Raw genomic sequence first — 22,288 nt, 5'->3', positions numbered from 1 at the left:
GGGTGCTTAGGCTCCGTCCTCCTGTCCGGTTGCCCTGTCCGGCCTGGAACCTGGGTCTTGTGTTGAAGGCTCTTTATTGTTCGTCTTTCAAGCCACTTAAGCGAGCTGCAGAGAAGGCTGTGACTCTCAAGACGGTCTTTTTGCTGGCCATGACGTCGGCTAGACGCGTGTCTTGGGCTGCAGGCGCTGTCCTGTCGGGACCCTTTACTGCAATTCTTGGAGTCCGGAGTAATGGTACGTACAGTGCCTTCCTTCCTGCCTAAGGTGGTTTCAGCGTTTCAACAGAACCAGCCCATTTTTCTTCCTTCCTTTTCTAGGGAACAGTTCCCGGACTCCTTTGGGCAGTTACATCTTCTGGATGTCCGCAGGACGCTGTTGCAGTATCTTCAGATGTCAAATGACTTCAGGACTTCTGATCACCTTTTTGTCTTGTTGTCAGGTCCTCGGCATGGAGGCCCGGCGTCTAAGGCCACTATAACCCGTTGGCTCAAGGAAGTCATTTTTGCTGCGTATGTGCTTTCAGGTCGGTCTCCGCCTGAAGCATTTAAGGCACATTCCACTAGAGACATCTCCTTGTGGGCTGAAACGGGTGCACTCTCTCTTCAAGAGATCTGTAGTGCAGCTACTTGGGCTTCTCAGCTCTCTTTTGCCCGGCATTACAGGCTGGATGTTGCAGCGAAGCAGGACGCTGTGTTTGGAGCTCAAGTTTTGGCTCGTGGTGTGGCCTGTTCCCACCCTAAGTAGGGATTGCTTTTGTACATCCCATCAGTTAATGGATTCATCTGCTGCTGATGACAAGGAAGGGAAAATTAGGTTCTTACCTTGGTAATTTTCTTTCCTTTAGTCACAGCAGATGAATCCATGATCCCTCCCTGTCTGACTTTGTTTTTTGTTCAGATCTTTCATGCAGATATGAATCTCATTGGGAGAAGTTGGAAAACAGTTATCAGAATTTCTACATGATGATCTACTACAGGAGGTTGAGATCGTCCCTCCTTTGATGCTCCTGTTATGGGGCGATTGTTCGTTGTGAGGAAAGTTTGTTATTATACCTTTATGGTTCACTCTGCTTTGAATATCTCAAATACTGAAGGCAGTTGGGGCTAGCCGTCCTAGAGGCACTATGGTCTTTCAGTGTTCTCTATCTCCACCTGCTGGTAGGCGGATACAACCCATCAGTTAATGGATTCATCTGCTGTGACTAAAGGAAAGAAAATTACCAAGGTAAGAACCTAATTTTCCCGTTTGCCTGCTTATTTCCAGCACTGCAAGTGGGAGGTTCTTAAGACCTCGCATTAGTTGGATGTTGTTGGTTACTTTTCCATTAGCTGAAGGTCAAGAACACTTCTTGGAAGTCAAATTGTTTTATAGAACGTTCCATGTAAAAGTGAGGCAACAGCCAAATCTCCAATCCCCTTTTTGTCTAGGTGGTTCAAGGAGGCAGTTTGTTCTGTGTATATGTTGAATTGGATGTTGGTCCTAACAGAGTTATGGTCTAATTTTTATGAGGGGGCCTAAGCAGCATCCTGGGTGGTGTCCAGAGTGGTCTTTTTGAAAGGTATTTGTAGGGCGAGACGTAATCTTGTCTACATTTTTATGCCCAGCACTACTGACTGGGTTGTGTGTGTCAGGGAAAATAGTGCCTTCAATAGGGCAGTTGTGGAGGAAACCTTGTGTTTGTTCTCACCTTAGCTCTTAGAACTTTGGTGTGTCTTATCAGTATGGACTGGTCTAGCAGGATGATAAAGAACTTGAAATTTGTTCTTCTTTTTTGATTTCTATTTCTTGAGTCCTACTAGACCAGTCAAGTTCCCTCCTGGGAAGATTATGGGTTCAAAGGCATTCTCCACTTATCTGCGCCTCAGTTTTTTGATGGCATATTCTCAGTTTTTCAGATTTTTTTTTTTAATAAGATGTTCTCCTGTGGATTCCTTGTGTTAACTTTTTCTTCATTTTCGAGATTTGTTTTGCTTTCTGCAAGAGCTTTGACAGTAGTATGCTGGCAAGTTCCAAGACTGCACCACTCCTTATACTGTCATGTCTCTGGAAAATTCCAGGTTTTCTGTCTCATCTGCTGGGTAAGAATGTCATAACTTATCGGTCTGGACTAGTCTAATGGGAATTGAGGAAAAGAAATTAGCTGGTAAGAACAAATTTCACCTTTAATCATTTGTGTTGAAACACTGTGTGCTGAAGATCACACTTTCATTGGCCCTAGAAGTAGTTTACAACAAATTCAAGAGTTGAAACCCTCAGGGTGACCACAATAGATTGGTTAATCCTTCACAATGAATCCAAGAAAAAAATGACTAAGAACCATTTTAAATAAGTAATTTTCTTTGTGCATGTAAGAAATTTTAGATTATTTTTACAAAAATCCTAAATTAATATGGATCCTACAATAATTGTTTTGTTTGGTTTTAGTTTGTTTGATCATCCTGAAAAATGAGCTCCAAATCCAAAAATGCCAAAACTGTGCCTAAGTATAGCTGTGAGGTGAGTGCAAATATGCAGCTATTTTGTAAACATTTCTGTGTGTCTTGCCTTCACGTGTTGTGTTTGGCACACATTTGCATCTAAAAAACAAACAAACCAAAACACACACTGTTCTCTGACATCAGTAAGATGAATTTAAAAAGTTTTCTTCATGTACTGTAGTGTAGTGCTTCTAAACTGAATCCTCGGGGCATATCCAGCTAGTTGGGTTTATAGGATATCCACAGTGAATAAGCATGAGTTAGATTTGCATGCATTGCCTCCTTGGTATACAAATCTGCCTTATCAAATTCATTGTGGGTATCCTAAAAACCTGACTGGGTGTGCCCCAAGTACTGGGTTGAGAAGCAATACTATAGAGCAAAGAAAAGGTACAGAGAAGGGTGACAAAAATGATAAAGGGGATGGGATGACTTCCCTATGAGGAAAGGCCAAAGCGACTAGGGCTCTTCAGCTTGGAGAAAAGACGGGTGAGGGGAGATATGATAGAGGTCTATAAAATAATGAGTGGAGTGGGACAGGTAGACATGAATCGTTGTTTACTGTTTCCAAAAATACTAGGACTGGGGGGCATGCAATGAAGCTACAAAGTAGTAAATTTAATACGACTGAGAGAATTTTTCTTCACTCAATATGTAATTAAACTCTGGAATTCATTGCCAGAGAATGTGGTAAATGCAATTAGCTTAGCAGGGTTTAAAAAAGGTTTGGATGGCTTCCTAAAGGAAAAGTCCATAGACCATTATTAAATTGACTTGGAGAAAATCCGCTACTTATTTCTGGGATAAGCATCATAAATTCTGGGATAAGCATCATAAAAAGTATTGAACTTTTTTGGGATCTTGCCAGGTATTTGTGACCTGGATTGGCCACTGTTGGAACAGGATGCTGGGCTTGATTGACCTTTGGTCTGTTCTAGTGTGGCAATACTTATGTAAGAACTTTAATTCAGTTCTGTGGAGTACTATGCTCGGGGCTTGATATTCAAAATGATTTAAATGGCCAGTAGAGGCTCCTGGTGATTTAAATCTCTGCCCAAGTCTAACCAGGCATTTTCAGCAGAACTTAGTGCCACTGAAAATGCTTGGTTAGCGCCCAGATCAAAACTAGCTACTTTGGGGTTGCTCCAGGAGCAGAGTCAACACTTAATCAGTTAGATGCATAAATAGCGCCATACAAGAGCCAGCCCTGTGTTTATGCGGTTCTTTATAGCCGGTTAAATGCTGAATATCGCATTTAACCTCCTATAACTTGGCCGGCTCTGTATACCCAGAAATTCAATGCTGGAGCCTGGACATGGCTCCCTATTCAATTTTTGGGTATAATGCCGGCGGCGGCCAGCAAAATGCTGTTTACCACCGGCTGAATATTTGGTCCTGAGTTATTAAATTGTTGGTGTGTACCTTGCATATAATAGCTGTGCTATAGTTTCTAAAACTTTTTATGTACATAAGATTTCACTCTAGTTAAATATTTGAAAAAGGGCCATCTTTTCAGAATCTTCTAAAGTTCAAGATTCTGTATATTAAATGAATGTATTTATTTTCCAAATTTATAGTCTATTTCCCAATGATCAATATGGGTTACAACTGGAACATACACAATTCCCTCTAATATGATTTCCTTGGTAAAGAAACAATGATTAAGAAAATTTGAGTGTGAGAAAATAGAATAAGGACTACCTTTTGAAAGTGCTCATCTTTATGAAGGAAATACTTATAGCATAGAACTGATGTAAAAATATATTAGACTAAATAATTCTAATCTTTGTTTTAACTTAAACATACTGACCTTTTTTAACAAGTACAGTGATGTGAAAAAGACCCCTTCCCCCATATTCCCCTACTATTGCATATGTTTCTCACGGAATGGTTTCTGATCTTTTATGTTTCAACTGTTTTTATTGAAAAACCACATTGACAACATTTCAACATTGCCAATAACAAGGTATTATACAGTACAGTTATTGCAAAAACATGATCAACAATTTTTTCTCCCCCTCCCCCCTTAACGATCTGCATCTGTGGCTCACATCAGTTTCCGTGACACACCTCAATTCCCTACAGCATTAAGGAGCAAACTGCGACCCCTGGGGCTAAGAATTTGCAGATATGGCGTCCAAATCTGGAGGAACTGTTTCTTACGTTTGGGTGACAATTTCGCTTCTCTAGCTTCCCAAGATGCCAAAAGATGCACCTGGTTCCGCCAGTGCCAATATGTTGGGGCCTCCGAGGCGGTCCAGTATTGTAGAATACACTTCCGAGCTACCAAACTCATTTTCCTGCAGAGCAGAGTGGCGCTAGTGCTTAACGGGGCGAGGGCCTTAGGTTGATCTAACAGAAACTGCCCCTCTGTCCCTCAAATTTTATTCCCCAATCGAATCAGAAAACTGCGTATCCGCTGTCAAAAAGCCCGCACCAATGGACATTGCCATTGGGTGTAGTAGTAGGAGCCGGGACCCCTCCCACACTTGGAGCATGTTGGATCACTTGACTCCAGCGCTGTGCGCCAGCTGCGCCTTAGACATAGAGGGGCTCATTTTCAAAGCACTTAGCCTTTCAAAGTTCCCTAGAAACCTAGGGAACTTTGGAAGGCCAAGTGCTTTGAAAATATGCCTCATAGCCTCTTAACTATTCGGTTTCCACATTCTCGCAGCCTCTCATCCGTTACCAATGTTCAAATACCTCTCAAAGTGGCTTCCACATCCCATGACGCTAATGAGAATCCTAGATCTTGTTCCCATTCACGCTTAAGCCCTTCGTAGTGCCGCCAGGGTTTATGTTGGGCCAGGATCCCATATGGAGCTGAGACCGAAAGTTGTTCTGTCAGTATCTCACTAAGCAAACTGCGAATGCCTACCCCCAAACGACTCCTTAAGGAAGTCTGGTCCAAGGAACTCGTATAATGTTTAATTTGCGCATAGTCAAACCTATTACCCCATGTGGATCCCACCCTTTCCTGCAGAACTTCAAATGGCAATACCTCTCCACTATCCTGTAACAAGTGTTCCAATTTCGTAATGCCGTTGGTGCCCCATGCACGAAAGGTCTGGTTGTCCATTCCCACCTCAAATGCTAAATTGCCTACAGTCGGTATTTGATCTGTGACCTTGGGATTTCCTCCCAATTGTCGCATCCACCACTGCCACACCTCTCGTAGAGATTGGAGCAGTAGACTCGTTTTGAATTTTGGGGGTATCTTACCATACGGCAAATGCCAGAGCGTGAACACATCGTGGGGGGCAAAAAAGTCCTGTTCAAGATTTGTAGGTGTGTAATGCTGTGTGTTTTTAATCCAATCCCACAGATTGCGAAAGAGACAAGCCTGATTGTAGTGAAACAAATCTGAAAAGCCAATTCCTCCCTGTTTCCACCCCCCTGTTAAAAGTACTTGGCCCAATTTTGGCTTTTTCCCCACCCAGCAGAACCGGCAGAAGAGTCTATTGACCCTCTTTAAATCCTTCTTCAAAAGGCGGATAGGCAGTGTTTGCATTACATACAACCATGTAGGAAATATGACCATCTTTATGAAATTTATCCTACCCATTAAGGACAACGGGAGGCCCATCCAGGAATCTAGCTTTTCTTTAGTATAGTCGGCTAAGATCCGAACGTTAGGTTGATATAGCTCCGAGGTATTCATTGCGAGCTGTACTCCTAGGTATTTAAAGGACTCGCCCGCCCATCTCAAAGGAAACTGTGTCCCCCATTCGCTAGCGGTTGCTGTCGAGGAGGCCAAGGCCTCAGATTTATCTAAATTTATTTGGAAGCCCGCATAATTGCCATGTTCACGGAAGGTCTCCAGCAAAGTCTCCAAGGACCTGCTTGGGCTCGTGAGATGGACCAAGAGGTCGTCTGCAAATGCTGCTACCTTAAAGACATGACTAGCCACGTGGACTCCCTGGACCAGCGGGTTCCCCATGATGTCTCGAATGAGAGGGTCCAAAGCTAAGACAAAAAGGAGTGGGGACAATGGGTACCCCTGTCTCGTGCCCTTCCGAATAGGGAAACTCTGAGATTCCAACCCATTGACCCAAATCGTTGCACTAGGGTTAGCATATAGAGCCTGGATTGCAGCAACAAAACGTCCAGAGAAGCCATAGCTCTCCAAAGTGGTAAAAAGATATTCCCAAGTGACCCTATCGAACGCCTTCTCGGCGTCGAAACTTACTAGCAAGAATGGTGTTTGGTTTTGAGAACTACTTTCCAAGGAGGCCAAAATCGTCCTTGGGTTCTTACCCACAGACCTGCCGCCCACAAAACCAACCTGACTGTCGTGTATTAAACCAGGCAACAAGTGTGCCAACCTGTTGGCCAAAATCTTTGCCAGCAGCTTCGCGTCATAGTTTAGTAAAGAAATAGGGCGATACGAAGTTGGTCCAAAGGGTCTTTCCCTGGCTTAAGCAAGACTACAATTTGGGCTCTATTTAAATCGGGTGGCAACGACCTTCTCTCTATTATCTGATTCAAAAATTTAGTTGTCGGGTATAATACCGTCTCCCATCAATTTATAGAATTCTGCGCACAAACCATCTGGTCCTGGGGCCTTCATCAATGGGCTACGAGCTATAACTAACACAACTTCCTCTTCTGTTGTTAACCGATTAAGTCGCTCAAGTTCACGTGGCGTGAGTCTCGGTAGGGTGAGATTGTCCAGGTACATCCTACTGGAGAGGCCAGACTCCTCCGGAGACTCGTACAACTCCGTATAAAAAGTTTGAAAAATTTCACATATTGCTGTATCGGTGGTAGTAATGTCTCCCCCTCGGGTCTTCAGTGCCAGAATATTTCTCGTCCCTCCTCGGGGTTTGATTAATTTTGCCAGTAACTTGCCCGCTTTACTGCCATGCTTGTATAACATGTACCGGTAGTATACCTGCGACTTCACCGCCCTCCCCTGCAAAAGCTCGTTCAACATTGATTGCAATTCCAGCACTTGTTGTTTATGATGTTCCGCATCTGTGCTCCCAAATCGCCGCCGCGCCTGACAGAGCTGTTTGCTCAATCGGAGAATCTCCCTATCTCGGGAGACTCGCACAGAATGGGCATGGCTTAAGATTTCACCCCTGAGCCACCGCTTTGGCCACCTCCCAATACAAAACTGGATCCTCACGGTGATCTTGATTATGTGTTATATACTTGTTCCAACTAGCTTGTAAACGAGCTTTAAGCACTGGGTCTGTGTAGAACTCTACGGGGAATTGCCATCTGCGTCCCTGCCTGACCGCACCCTTAGGTTTCTATTCCACTGCCACCCAGGCGTGGTCCAACACCGCGTACGGCCCAATTTCTGCCGCCACCACCACCCCAAACATCCGCCATGATACCAAAACATAATCAGTTCGCGACTGTGTCGAGTGTGCCCGTGAGAGATGAGTATAGTCTCTGTCCCCTGGGTGCAGCACACGCTATGCATCAATCAGATCCAACATCTGACTCAGCCGTAGAAGGCCTCTGTTGTGATAATATGGAGAGGCGCCTCCAGGGCCTGATCTGTCTAAGGAGGGGTCCCAAGCTGCATTAAAATCTCCCCCCCCCCCCCCACTATTGCAGTATGTGGTTGTTTCAATAAAAAGGCTATTACCGTTTGAAAAAATCGCCGGTCATAATTATTAGGGGCATATAGATTACAGATGAGCAACTTCTGTCTGTCCACCAGTGCTTCTAAGATGACATATCGCCCTGCCAGGTCTACCAAGAGTGGATTGATTGCTGCTGCTAGGCCTTTCCTAAATAGAATCGCCACCCCTCCCTTTTTGCCCTGCGTGTGCGCTGCTACACAAGCACCTACCCACCAGGTGTTGAGTTTGCCATGCTCCGTCTGATTTAAGTGTGTTTCTTGGAAGAGTGCGATGTCGGTCCTCTGCCTGTTCAGCTGTTGTAAAATCTTAGACCGCTTAATAGGGGAATTCACACCCCCGACATTCCATGATACAATTTTTACCATGGTGCTAATTTAATTAAAAAAAACCCCAGTAGTTATTTCCTCCAGAGTTCGTTCATTTAACAGAAGGGGACATCCCAGCCTCTGCCCCCTCCCTCCGTGCCTACCTCCTTTGTCATTGACAGCCCCCTGCTCCTGGAGCCAAACCAACTTCAACCTGCCACCCGCCCTTGCGCTGCTGCATGAGTTATTCCAAAAACGTTTTCCTCCAGTGCCTCTCCATTGCCCTCCCTCACAGAAGCCTACCCCAACAATCCCCCCCCCCCCGTCCAGCCCTACCCATCCTCCCTCCCACTCCCTATATACCCTCCTCCCCCCCTCCGTACCCTGATTATTCCTTACAGAATTAGGTCACTTCCAACGCCTCTCCTCCCCTTAATATGCTCCCTAAACTCTGGTATTCATTCCTCCCCCTACCCCACCTATGGTCTCTCCCTCCCTCACTTACCCGCCTTTCAACCCCTCCATTTCCTCCCAAGTCCACTGTATACCAAAGCAAAGTGAAATCACTTTATCTCATAGTCTATTGTAATATCCCTCCCCCTTTCAATATTTTTAACATCCACTCCCTTTATTAATTGCTTAAAAAAAAATCTCTTAAACATTTTATATAACATAACAGTAACTTGAACAGTCCTGAAACTTAGGTCAGCTAGCAGTCTCCTCTCATGAAAGACCCCTCATTCTTAAAAAGTTGCTGTCGATAACATCATCCTTAGGCTACTTCATACCTCCGCTCCCAAAGTAAAATGTTCCAGCTCCAATCCGGTTTCCAGTCCACTGATCAGTCAGTTTGTAATCCACGTTATGAGGCTCCGTTCTCTGTACATCCAATCGGTCAGCAGCTTCTCATATGTTGAAGCTACCTTGCCTCGTTCCTCTCCAAAAGCCTTCACTATTACTCCGCACTGAATCAGTTGTCCAAGCATTTCTCCCATGGTAACATGCTAGTTGTGGCATAAACTGAACTTCAAGCTCCAATCTATTTCAAAGCTCCTCGTGCGCTATGGCGTCCACCTCCAAGTAGAAAATCCACCTCCGCTGGTTCGGCTCCACCCGCGCTAGCCCGGATCCCTGCTTCGTTGCCCAGCCTCTAGTTGTTGTAGACATTCCTTCGCAGCTTCCACGGTGTTGAAGATCTTGGTGCCTGATTGGTGATTTACTCTCAGCTTCGCTGGATATAATAGTGCAAATTTAATTTTGCAATGCACTAACTCAGAGCACACGGGTGAGAATTTTGTCCTCTGTGCTGCCACAGACGCCGAGTAATCCTGGAAGCATAAAACTTTGTGATTGCCGCTATGCATCTCTTTTCCACTTCTCAGCGCCTGTAAAATTGCAGTCTTATGAGCGAAGTTAAGTACACGGCAAATAACCACCCGTGGCCGTCCCTCGGTCAGCTGCCTGGAGCCCAAACGATGCGCCCGCTCGATTTTGAGCGGTCCCAACGCCTCTGACAAATTAAGTTCTGTGGCGAGCCATGATTCAAGGAAGCCGCTCAGGTCCCGCTCTCCTTGGTCTTCGGCCAACCCCACAAATCGGAGGTTATTTCACCTTGACCTGTTTTCGAGGTCTTCGATCTTATCAGAGTAGGAATTAATTATGCTTTTCAGCTGACTTCTGTCTCTAAAGTCCCCACTCGGTCTTCTGTATCGCTTGCCCGTTGTTGATAGTGCACCATATCTGCTTGTATCTGGGCCACACTAGTGTGTAGAGATTCCAACTTATTACCCAGCGAGCTTAATTTTTTCTCTAGAGTGGTTTCCATCGCCTGGGTGACTTCTCCCACAATTTCGGCGGCCCATGCGGATCCCACTGCCAATGTTCCCGGGCTCACTGGAGCCATTCTTTCCTCGGGTGGCCGACTCTTTTCCTTCTCTTTCCTGGTCGTCTTAGCTGCCGTATTCGTCCAAGACTCCGTTTGCCAAGTCACCCATCGTTATTCTGAGTGTGCCTTCCGTTTATAGTAGGGGATTGGCTGTTTTAAAGTGATTTTTAGCAAAGATTCTTGGAGAAGGCAGGAGCAAATCGTCTAGCATCCGCTCCTGCTCATCGTGTCACGTGACCTCCCTCGGGATCAATGGTTTCTGATCTTTTAAACAAAATGTAATATTAGATAGAAACTGAGTAAGCACATACCAGTTGTTAAATTACATCTTTGTTTATTTAAGCAACAGTTTTTGTGATGTCTTTGATTAAATCAGGATAATTTTTTGTTAAATTTTTGATCCAAAATATATTTAATGTGGCAGAAATAAATATTGATTTATTTATTGCATTTGAATCCCACATTTTCCCACCATATGTGGCTCAAATAAATATTGATTTATTTATTGCATTTGAATCCCACATTTTCCCACCATATGTGGCTCACATATTTCTAAAAAGGCAGTTACAAAATTTAGTTTTGTAGAAGTCTAGTACATAATACAGAAGTACAATAAATGCTTAGGTTGATATATTAGCATATTGTGAGAGAGGTTATTCCTTGTCATCAGCAGCAGATGAATCCATTACGAATGGGTTGTGTCCACCTACCAGCAGGGGGAGATAGAGAACACTGAAAACCATAGTGCCTCTAGGACGGCTAGCTCCATCGGCCTCTCAGTATTTCTCTATCTCCCAGCAGGGTTGGATGCAGCTTGTTCAGCTCCTTGAAGATTCTACCTGTGCTTTTGCCAGTTGTAGCAGTGGTGTTGTGGCTAAGTGGAGCCCACTTTAAAGGCACATAGGTTCGCCCTTTCCCTGCCTTACCCTTCCCCCTGTGTGGATGCAGGCATATAGGTTCGCCCTTTCCCTGTCTTTCCCACCTGCCTCTGAGTACTTCTTTAGCTGTTTGCCTCCAACTTTCCTCACAGCGTTAAAAAAAAAAAATTGCACTTTGACAGCGCTGCTATTTCTGAGGCTTTTCCTGACTGTGCAGCGTGACCGGAGCTCATGGACTCGGTCCTTTGAGGTAAGAGCGGTACTCAGCTCCTCCGGGGAGGGCCCATGGACGACGTTCCGATCGGGGTAAATTTGGCGCGAAGCCACCGTTTTGAATTTTATTCCGCTGTTTTTCGGCAGTGGCTGCTGAGGGAGTTAAGTGCTGTTCTTGTTGTGGCATGTGCAGATCAGCAGCGGGGCTCTGTAAAACGTGCTGTTTAGACGGTAGAGCCAGTACGAGCATGGCGAGCGATGATTCTTCCCGCTCAATGGAGCTGGCAGTGGGCGCCATCTTGGAAGTGCCGCATGGCTCGACCCCCGCAGTTGTGGAGAAGTCTGAGAGCAGAGGGGCGCCTCGGGCCGAGGCTACCAGAGAAGCTCCGTTCCCCGTGGCTCCTAATTTGGAGATGGGAGGTCAGGGTGAGTTTTTCTCCCCCGAGTTTGTGCTTATTTTACATAAAGCCTTCATGCTGAAAAGAGATCTGCCCCAGGTGTCTGACACTGCGTTGCTACCTGGTCCCCCTCCGACTGATGTAGCCCGGGGCTGATGCCAGACGTGGATTCCCCTGAGCACTGGATGCACGCTAAGCATAGACGGGTAAATTCCCCGTCGGAGAGTGGGGCTCCCCCCCCTTCCCCCCCCCCCCCCCCCCCGTGGTTGGGCTGTGGGGACTCTGAGGGATCTGGCATGCCTTCGTGGTCTGAAGAGCCAGAGGAAGGAGCCGGTTTGCTACTGGATCTGGATGATACCACTGCGGTTCGGATTTTCCACTGCGATGAGCTGCCAGCGCTTATCTCTGATACCTTACAGGCCTTCTCTATTGATGACCCTGTTCAAGGCGAGGCCTCCTCTGGCAATCTGAGGATGGCGAGTACTAAGAAGCCTGCTCGAGCCTTTCCTTTGCATGACTCCATCCAAGAGCTTATTTCTGCTCAATGGGCTGACCCCGAGGGGCCCTTGAAAGTGGCCAGGGCGATGGGGCATCTTTACCCTCTGAGTGAGGAGCACTTGGCTCGTTTTGGAATGCCTAAAGTGGATGCCTTAGTCACGGCGGTGACAAAAAAGACCACCCTCCCAGTAGAGGGAGGGGTCGCCCTGAAGGACATTCAGGACCGGCGGCTGGAATCAGCGCTAAAACTGTCCTTTGAGATTTTGGGCCTAGCCTTAAGGGCGTCTGTTTGCAGTTCTTATGCTGCTCGAGCCTGCCTCTCTTGGTTACAACAGACAGTGGAACAGCCCATGGATGGTGCGGAGTCCCTCGCTGAGGTTGCACCGTGCATGGAGTCGGTCTTGTCATTTTTAGCTGACGCCCTCTATGATCTGGTCAGAGCTTTGGCTAAACAGATGTCTGTGGTGGTGTCCACCCGCCGCCTTCTATGGCTACGGCATTGAGCGGCTGACATGGCCTCTAAGCAAAGGCTGGTGAACTTGCCCTTTTGGGGTCTTCTTTTATTTGGAGAGGAGTTGGAGAAGATTGTTAAAGACCTGGGGGATGCTAAACCCCAGTGGTTACCTGAGGATAGGCTGCGGCCTTCTTCCAAGGGTCAAGTGGTTCCCTCCTCCTCCAGACCTTGCTTCCGTGAAGCTAGATGGTATCGCCCGGCACACTCTGCTGGGTTTACTCAACGTGCCCGCTTTCAGCAGAGGAACTCCTTTTGCTCGGACAAACGCTCCACAGCAGCAGACTCAAGACCAGGAGTTCAGGGCCGTTCTCCACAATGATGGGACGCCAGTCCACTCCTCCTTTACAGCTGTAGGAGGACGCCTTTCCCTCTTTCTCGAGGAGTGGACCAAGATTACCTCAGATCAGTGGGTCCTGGACTTGATCAGAGAAGGTTACCGATTGAAATTTGGTGCCCCGGTGAGAGACGTGTTTGTGGAGTCCCGGTGCCGTCAAATGGGCGGCAGTAGAGGAGACCTTACAAGTCTTGTTGCACCTTGGAGCGGTGATCCCTGTGCCTCCCGCCGAACACGGCTGCGGTCGTTACTTCATTTATTTTGTGGTGCTGCGAAAAGGCGGGTCTTTTCGGCCCATTCTCAACTTAAAGAAAGTCAGTGAGTCACTAAGAGTGCGGCATTTTCACATGGAAACCCTGCACTCCGTCATTGTAGCGGTACAGTCAGGAGAATTCCTCACGTCTCTGGACCTAAAAGAAGCTTACTTGCACATTCCTATGTGACCCCCGCACCAACTGTTCCTCCGGTTTGCGGTGTTCGGAAATCATTTCCAGTTTCGGGCCTTGCCTTTTGGCCTCGCCACAGCTCCCCGAACCTTTTCCAAGGTAATGGTGGTAGTAGCTGCTTTTCTCAGGCGAGAGAGTATCCAGTTTCACCCGTACCTCGACGACTGGCTCATCAGAGCGGACTCTGCAGAAGAGAGTCGTCATGTAACAGCCAGAGTGGTCTCAGTATTGCAGTCTCTGGGCTGGGTCGTCAGTATACCCAAAAGTCACCTAACCTCCTCTCAATCTCTAGAATATTTGGGGGTCCGGTTCGACACGGCCTCGGGGTTTGTCTTTCTCCCCGGCCAAAGGCGGTGCAAGCTTCAGAATCCGGTCCGTCTGCTCCTGAGGATGCCTCGCCCGCGAGCTTGGGACTTTGTCCAGCTGTTGGGGTCGATGACGGCCACCTTGGAAGTGGTGCCATGGGCGAGAGCGCACATGAGACCTCTGCAGATTGCCCTGCTTCAACGATAGTCTCCTATGTCCCAGGATTATCAACGCAGACTCACGTGGCTCCCTGCGGCCTGACTTAGTATGGAGTGGTGGCTCTCAGACAGCATGCTGCGGCGAGGAATGCCGCTAGTGCTTCCCGATTGGTGCCTGGTGGTAACGGATGCCAGCCTTGAAGGGCTGGGGAGCACATTGCCAAGGACAGCTATGCCCAGGGTCTGTGGACACCCGAGGAAATGGGGTGGTCCATCAATCGCTTGGAACTGAGGGGGAGGGAGTGCTTTGACATTTGGGGAGTCACAGAGAGATCGGGTCTGTTGAGGGAGTGCTTTGATGCTCTGGGGGGGGAGTGGCGGGTTTTGAGTCGTGTTTGGGGGGGGTGTTTTGATACTTGAAGGGTGCTGGAGGGGAGATCAGATTGTGTTCAGGGGAAGGGTGGGAGAAAGGGAGAGACCCCATATGCAGCTCCTGGCTGAATATTGGCTGGGACTCTCACAAGATGGCCGACAGGTAAAGAGCTCCATGGCGAGCTCCTGAGGCCCCGGGGATTAGACCTACCTGAACCTACCTGTTCCATCCTTGTCCGGACCAGAACGGACCGGAGTTGGATCGGAACCGACTGAGGGACGGCTGACCCACGACGGCCTCATTGGATTCCAGCACGGGGAACGAGCCCGAGCTCGAGGCTGATCGCGATGGTCTGCCTACCTCGTGGCCTCAACTCATCCCTGACCTGTTTGAGCCCAGCCGTGTCGGGATCGACCGACCTCGCCAACCGGCGGCCTTTGTGAGGGACCGCCGCGAGGTTGGGACTCCCTTGGCCCGGGTCCGGTGCACTAAGTGACTGCCAGAGCCTCGCTGCGCCCGGGAGGTGTGAAGCGTGGGGAGATGCCCGCCGCCGATCGTGTGGATCGATTGGAGGAGGAGGAGAAAGTCGCACTCGGACCGCGGGCCTCCCAGACAGATCGGGAGTACCTGGAGACCCACCCGGTCACAACCTCCCAGCTCTGAGGACCTTACAGGAACTCATATGAATGCAAGCTTTGTTCCTGAACGAGATGAATGATGGCTGCCTGGGGTAATGGAGACAGAGACTGACAATATAGGCGTCCGTGCTGCAGTGTACTGGATGCGCTTTCTTCCATTGCTGTCTATTGGACATCCCTGCAGCGGTGCAGGGATTTGAATTCATTGCTTGGGTGTACTAGATGACGGCTGCGCAGGGCGGGGAAACAGAGACCAAGCTAATTGGATTCCTTGCTTACATGCTTACGGATGACGGCAGTCTAAGGGTAGATTGTTCCAGCCCTTCTGCTCCAGCTTGTTCCTGTCCACCTGATCCAGCTTCTCCCTGCGTGTTCCAGTCTGCCTGATCCATCTTCTTCACGCGTGCTCCAGTCCGCCTGACCCAGCTTCTCCCTGCTTATTCCAGTCCACCCGATCCACCTTCTCCCTGCAGTTCCTGTCCATCTGCTCCAGCTTCTTCCTGCTTGTTCCAGTCCGCCTGCTCCAGTTTCTCCCTGCTTGTCCCAGTCCGCCTGATCCAGCTTGTCCCAGTCCGCCTGATCCAGCTTCTTCCTGCTTGTCCCAGTCCGCCTGATCCAGCTTGATCCAGCTTCTTCCTGCTTGTCCCAGTCCGCCTGATCCAGCTTGATCCAGCTTCTCCCTGCTTGTTCCAGTCCATCTGCTCCAGCTTGTTCCAGCCCGCCTGTTCCAGCTTCTCTCTGCTTGTTCCAGTCCGCCTGCCTGCCAGCTTGTTCCAGTCCGCCTAATCCTGCCTGCCTGTTTGCTAGCCAATCAACCAACCTGCCTGCTATCAGCCCTTCAACTTTCCTGCTTATCTGCTTATCTGCCCATCAACAACCTGCTGCTGAGCTCTCCACCGCACTCACCTGTTCCTGCCTGCCTCCCTCCCGCTAGCTTGTCAGCCCATTGACTTACCTGCTCTCCAGCCCATCAACTTCTTCTCAACCCATCTACCAACCTACCTGCCTCAGTCACTACTTATGGCCCCTGTACACATTCTCTTCCTTGCTCTATCCCTTCCTAATCTTTTTCCCCTCCACTTACTGCTGGCTACCGCTGAAACTCACTGCCCACCCATGTCCTCTCCAGTCCTACTCACTACTCCAATACCCTATTCACCCTCGTCCCTCACCACCTCACCATCTCTCTTGTCCCCCTCCTCCTTCCTAGCTCTCAACCTTCAACACTTCCTTCCTGCCATTAACCCATCCCCATTCCTCCTAAGTGCATCCCGTCTTCGTCGCCCTACCTCCCCCACCCTCCTCCGCACTCTCTTGCTCATCCTCCTGCTATCTGCAGGAGACATCAATCCCAGTCCAGGTCCCCCCCACCTGTCCTCCTATCCATGCAAACGAGTCCGGGATATCTCTAATCTCATCTCTATTCCCCTTCTCCCCCCCCCCTTCCCTCCCCTTCTCATGTGCCCTGTGGAATGCCCGATCGGTCTGCAACAAACTTCCCTTCACCCACGATCTCTTCATCTCTCGCTCCCTTCAACTACTCGCCCTAACTGAAACCTGGCTCTCCCCTGATGACTCTGCCTCAGTCGCGGCCCTATGCCATGGAGGTTATCTCTTCCCCGCCCAGTTGGCCGCGGTGGAGGCGTCGGGTTACTACTCTCGCCCTCCTGTAGTTTCCAACCCCTCCTCCTACTGCAATCTCACTGCTTCTCATCCTTTGAACCCCACGCCATCCGTCTATTCTACCCCGTTGCCACTCAGAGTGGCAGTCATTTACCGCCCCCCTGATAAATCTCTCTCTTTCTTCCTCACTGACTTCGATGCCTGGCTTTCTGTTTTTCTTGATCCCTCATCTCCGTCCCTCATTCTCGGAGACTTTAACATATACGCTGATGACCCATCCGACTCTCACGCTTCTCAGTTCCTCACTCTAACATCCTCCTTCAACCTCCAGCTGTGCTCCACCACCCCTACTCACCGAAATGGCCATTGTCTCGACCTTGTCCTCTCCTTTTCTGGCTCACCCTCCAGCTTCCAAGCCTCAGCTCTTCCTCTCTCTGATCATCACCTGATCACCTTCACTCTTCTTCACCCCCCCAGCCCCGCCCAACATTAACCACTACTTCCAGGAATCTCCAGGCTATTGACCCTCCCACCTTATCCTCTAGTATTTCTAATCTCCTCCCCTCCATCATGTCCTCCGACTCTGTCATACTATCACCCCCTCCATCTGTCATATCCTCAACCTCTCTATCTCCACTGCAACTGTCTCTGACACCTTCAAGCACGCCGTAGTCACACCTCTGCTCAAAAAAACATCACTTGACCCTACCTGTCCCTCCAACTACCGCCCCATCTCCCTCCTACCCTTCCTCTCCAAAATACTTGAGCGCGCTGTTCACAGCCGCTGCCTAGATTTTCTCTCCTCGATCCGCTTCAATCCGGTTTCCGCCCTCTACACTCGACAGAAACAGCACTATCTAAAGTCTGTAATGACCAGTTCCTTGCCAAATCCAGAGGCCACTACTCCATCCTCATCCTCCTCGATCTATCCGCCGCTTTTGACACTGTCAATCATGATTTACTTCTTGCCACACTGTCCTCATTTGGGTTTCAGGGCTCTGTCCTCTCCTGGTTCTCCTCCTATCTCTCCCACTGAACCTTCAGAGTACACTCTCATGGTTCTTCCTCCACCCCCATCCCGCTCTCTGTTGGAGTTCCCCAGGGATCTGTCCTTGGACCCCTTCTTTTCTCAATCTACACCTCTTCCCTGGGCTCACTGATCTCATCTCATGGTTTCCAGTATCATCTTTACGCTGATGACACCCAGCTGTATCTCTCCACACCAGACATCACCGCGGAAATCCAGGCCAAGGTATCGGCCTGCTTATCCGACATTGCTGCATGGATGTCCAACCGCCACCTGAAACTGAACATGGCCAAGATCGAGCTTATCGTCTTTCCACCTAAACCCACTTCTCTTCTTCCTCCGCTTTCAATCTCAGTTGATAACACCCCGTCTCATCCGCCCGCAACCTCGGAGTCATCTTCGACTTCTCCCTCTCCTTCTCTGCGCATATCCAGCAGACAGCCAAGACCTGTCGCTTCTTCCTCTTCAACATCAGCAAAATTCACCCTTTCCTCTCTGAGCACACCACCCAAACTCTCGTCCAAGCTCTCATTACCTCTCGCCTTGACTACTGCAACCTACTCCTCACTGGCCTCCCACTTAACCATCTATCCCCCCTTCAAGCCATTCAGAACTCTGCTGCACGTCTTATATTCCGCCTGAACCGTTATCCTCATATCACCCCTCTCCTCAAGTCACTTCACTGGCTTTCGATCAGATACCGCATACAGTTCAAGCTTCTCCTTCTTACCTACAAATGCACTCAGTCTGCAGCCCATTACCTCTCTACCCTAATCTCCCCTTACGTTCCCGCCTGAAACCTCCGCTCACAGGACAAATCCCTCCTCTCAATACCCTTCTCCACCACCACCAACTCCAGGCTCCGCCCATTCTGCCTCGCCTCACCCTATGCTTGGAATAAACTTCCTGAGCCCTTACGCCAAGCCCCCTTCCTACCCATCTTCAAATCCTTACTGAAAGCCCACCTCTTCAATGTTGCTTTCGGCACCTAACCTTTATACCTTTCAGGAAATCCTGACTGCCCCAATTTGACGACCCCTACTTGACTGTTTGTACATTTGGCCATTAGATTGTAAGCTCTTTGAGCAGGGACTGTCCTTCTTTGTTAAATTGTACAGCGCTGCGTAACCCTAGTAGCGCTTTAGAAATGTCAGATAGTAGTAGTAGTGATGATCCAGGATCTTCTGGCCTTTCACATGACTCTGGAGGGACTGGCTGTCAGAGTTCTGCCGGACAACACTTCAGCAGTGGCCTACATAAATCGACACGGCGGCACTCAGTGTCAAACACTGGCCGCAGAGGCCGCTCAGATATGCCACTGGGCCGAGCTACATCTGCAGCTTCTGTCAGCAGCTCACATAGCAGGTCAGAGCAACGTGCAAGCCGACTTTATAAGCAGGTATCAAATCGACCCTGCGGAGTGGGAACTGGCAGATGAAGAGTTCCTTCAGATCTGTACCAAATGTGGAACGCCCGTAGCCGATCTTATGGCCTCAAGCACAAATGCCAAAGTCCCGGCCTTTTTCAGCAGACGGAGAGATCGTCGCTCGGCGGGGTTGGATGCCTTGGCTCAACCCTGGCCCCCGGGCCTCCTGTATGTGTTCCCTCCTTGGCCCTTAATAGGGCGGCGACTCCTGCAATTAGGCTGCATCAAGGAGTGGTGATCCTCATTGCCCCGGATTGGCCCAGGCGGCCGTGGTATGCGGACCTCCGGCGGATGCTGGTGGAGGTTCCCCTTCCTTTGCCTCTGGTACCGAACCTGTTGACGCAGGGTCTGGTGACCATGAGGATCCATGCCCCTTTGGTCTTACGGCATGGTTATTGAGAGACAAGGGCTATTCTAACAAGGTCATCTCCACTCTCTTGCAGGCCCGCAAGCATTCCACTTCCATTGCCTATGCTTGGATCTGGCGCCAGTTTGAGGCTTGGTGTGTTTCTAAAGCGATCACACCCATGCGGGCTTCTGTCTTGCCAATACTTGACTTTTTGCAGGATGGTATACAAAATTCCCTGCGTGTTCAAGTGGCAGCCTTGGCATGTTTTGGGGGGAAGGTCGCTGGCCTCTCCCTGGCTGCGCGTCCGGACATTGCACGGTTTGTTAGAGGGGTGCTTCGGCTCCGGCCTCCCATGCGGGCCCCTTGTCCGCCTTGGAACCTAGGGCTAGTATTAAAGGCTCTTCAGTGTTCGCCCTTCGAGCCGCTGAGGCGAGCTTCGGAGAAGGATGTGACCCTAAAGACAGTCTTTTTGGTGGCCATTACATCGGCAAGATGGGTGTCTGAGCTCCAGGCGCTGTCCTGTCGAGACCCATTTCTGCAATTCTCAAGAGTCCGGAGTAACGGTACGTACTGTGCCTTCCTTCCTGCCTAAGGTGGTTTCAGCGTTTCACCTAAACCAGCCTATTTATCTGTCCTCCTTTACTAGGGAGGAGTTTCTGGAATCATTTGGGCAGTTGCACCTTCTGGATGTGCGAAGGGCTCTGTTGCAGTATCTGCAGATGTCTAATGCTTTCAGGACCTCTGATCACCTTTTTGTATTGTTGTCAGGTCCTTGCAGAGGGTCTCCAGCGTCTAAAGCCACTATAGCCCGTTGGCTTAAGGAAGCCATTTTTTCTGCATATCTGCTATCTGGCCGGCCTCCACCTGACGCGTTTTAGGCACATTCCACAAGAGTGATTTCTTCCTCTTGGGCTGAGACGGGAGCACTCTCTCTTCAAGAGATATATAGTGCAGTTACTTGGGCTTCTAAGCTCTCTTTTGCCTGTCATTACAGGCTGGATGTGGCTGCTAGGAGGGACATGCTTTTTGGAGCACAAGTGCTTGCGCGTGGTGTGGCTTGTTCCCGCCCTATCTAGGGATTGCTTTGATACATTCCATTCGTAATGGATTCATCTGCTGCTGATGACAAGGAAGGGAAAATTAGGTTCTTACCTTGGTAATTTTCTTTCCTTTAGTCACAGCAGATGAATCCATGATCCTTCACTGATTGACTCTGTTTTGTGTTTAGTTTTTCCTGCAGACATGTTCCCTCATTGGGAGAAGTTGGAAAACAGTCTTCAGGATTGTTGTTCTACTACAGGAGGTTGTTAGTCCCTTCTTTGTGTTGTTGCTCCTGTTCTGGGGCGTTCGTTCGCTGTGAGGAAAGTTCATGTTATGCCACTTTGCAGTTTAACGCTGCTTTGGAAGCCTCAAAATACTGAGAGGCAGATGGAGCTAGCCGTCCTAGAGGCACTATGGTTTTCAGTGTTCTCTATCTCCCCCTGCTGGTAGGGCGACACAACCCATTCGTAATGGATTCATCTGCTGTGACTAAAGGAAAGAAAATTACCAAGGTAAGAATCTAATTTTCCCTTATTGTTTTCCATTTCTGAACTTTTCATGATGTGTGGTGGTGTGGGGTTAGGCAGATCCAGGGGGGAAAGACTTCTTGAAAAGATGTGTTTTCAGTTGTTTTCTGAATTGTAGGTAGTTTTCTGTGAGTTTCATGTCTTTGGGTAGTGAGTTCCAAAGTTGTGTACCTATAAATGAGAGGCTGGCAGCATGTGAAGATTTGTATTTTAAACCTTTGCAGTTGGGGTAGTAAACGGTTAGGTAGGTAACATAGTAACATAGTAGATGACGGCAGAAAAAGACCTGCACGGTCCATCCAGTCTGCCCAACAAGATAACTCATATTTGCTGCTTTTTGTGTATACCCTACTTTGATTTGTACCTGTGCTCTTCAGGGCATAGACCGTATAAGTCTGCCCAGCACTATCCCCGCCTCCCAACCACCAGCCCCTCCTCCCAACCACCAGCTCTGGCACAGACCGTATAAGTCTGCCCAGCACTATCCCCGCCTCCCAACCACCAGTCCAGCTTCCCACCGCCGGCTCTTGCAGTCAGGTTCCGAGGCAAATGTGACAACCAGAGTGGTTCTCTGAGTAATAACTTCCAGTGAAAGTTCCAAAACTTCCGTGAGACTGAAAGTACCACCTTCTCTATGCTGTTGAACTTGTGATCCAAAAAGCTTTTAACAGCTGGGGGTAAAGTCTCTGGTAGCATTTTCAGAGCTTCATTCAAAACTTTTTGACCATTTCAGTTAAAACTATGAGATGAGATTTTGCTAAATTAACAAATGTGGTGGAAGTTTCTAATAACTTCCATAGCGTTCCGCTGATCAATCCAGAGACTTGTGGGTTATGTCCCTGTACCAGCAGTTGGAGATAGAGAACTTCAGAGGTTTACTGTATGTGGTCATGTGCGGCCACCTTAACTTCATTATTCTGTCTGTCTAGCAGGTGGATGGAGTGGAGGAGTGGCCTAGTGGTTAGGGTGGTGGACTTTGGTTCTGGGGAACTGAGGAACTGAGATTCCCACTTCAGGCACAGGCAGCTCCTTGTGACTCTGGGCAAGTCACTTAACCCTCCATTGCCCCATGTAAGCCGCATTGAGCCTGCCGTGTGTGGGAAAGCGCGGGGTACAAATGTAAAAAAAAAAAAAAAAAAAATATCTGTGCAGCTCTGGATTGATTGACTCCTGGCCTGGTCCCCTGGGTCTAGTTGAGCTTCTGGGTTCTGAGGTGTCCCGTTCCTGGGACTTGGGTGCATACTTGGTGGTGCCTGGTTCCTCCCTTCCTCC

At 48.8% G+C, this 22,288-nt stretch overlaps 1 protein-coding gene across 2 annotated transcripts in view; it reads left to right on the top strand.

Annotated features, from left to right (window-relative positions):
* Positions 1-22,288, top strand: part of LOC115474405 (uncharacterized protein DDB_G0271670-like) — a 655,547-nt gene that overhangs the window by 16,775 nt on the left and 616,484 nt on the right. For both annotated transcript variants that reach the window (XM_030209864.1, XM_030209856.1), the window contains exon 2: positions 2,425-2,496. In XM_030209864.1, coding sequence (XP_030065724.1) covers positions 2,446-2,496 — 51 coding nt within the window. In that variant the 5' untranslated portion in view covers positions 2,425-2,445. The remainder of the gene's footprint in view (positions 1-2,424; positions 2,497-22,288) is intronic.

Source organism: Microcaecilia unicolor, chromosome 1, assembly GCF_901765095.1.
Source record: "Microcaecilia unicolor chromosome 1, aMicUni1.1, whole genome shotgun sequence".
In the NCBI taxonomy this organism is placed as follows: Eukaryota; Metazoa; Chordata; class Amphibia; order Gymnophiona; family Siphonopidae; genus Microcaecilia; species Microcaecilia unicolor.
The sequence above is the reverse complement of the archived record's forward strand: the minus strand, read 5'-3'. Positions and strand labels throughout refer to the sequence as shown.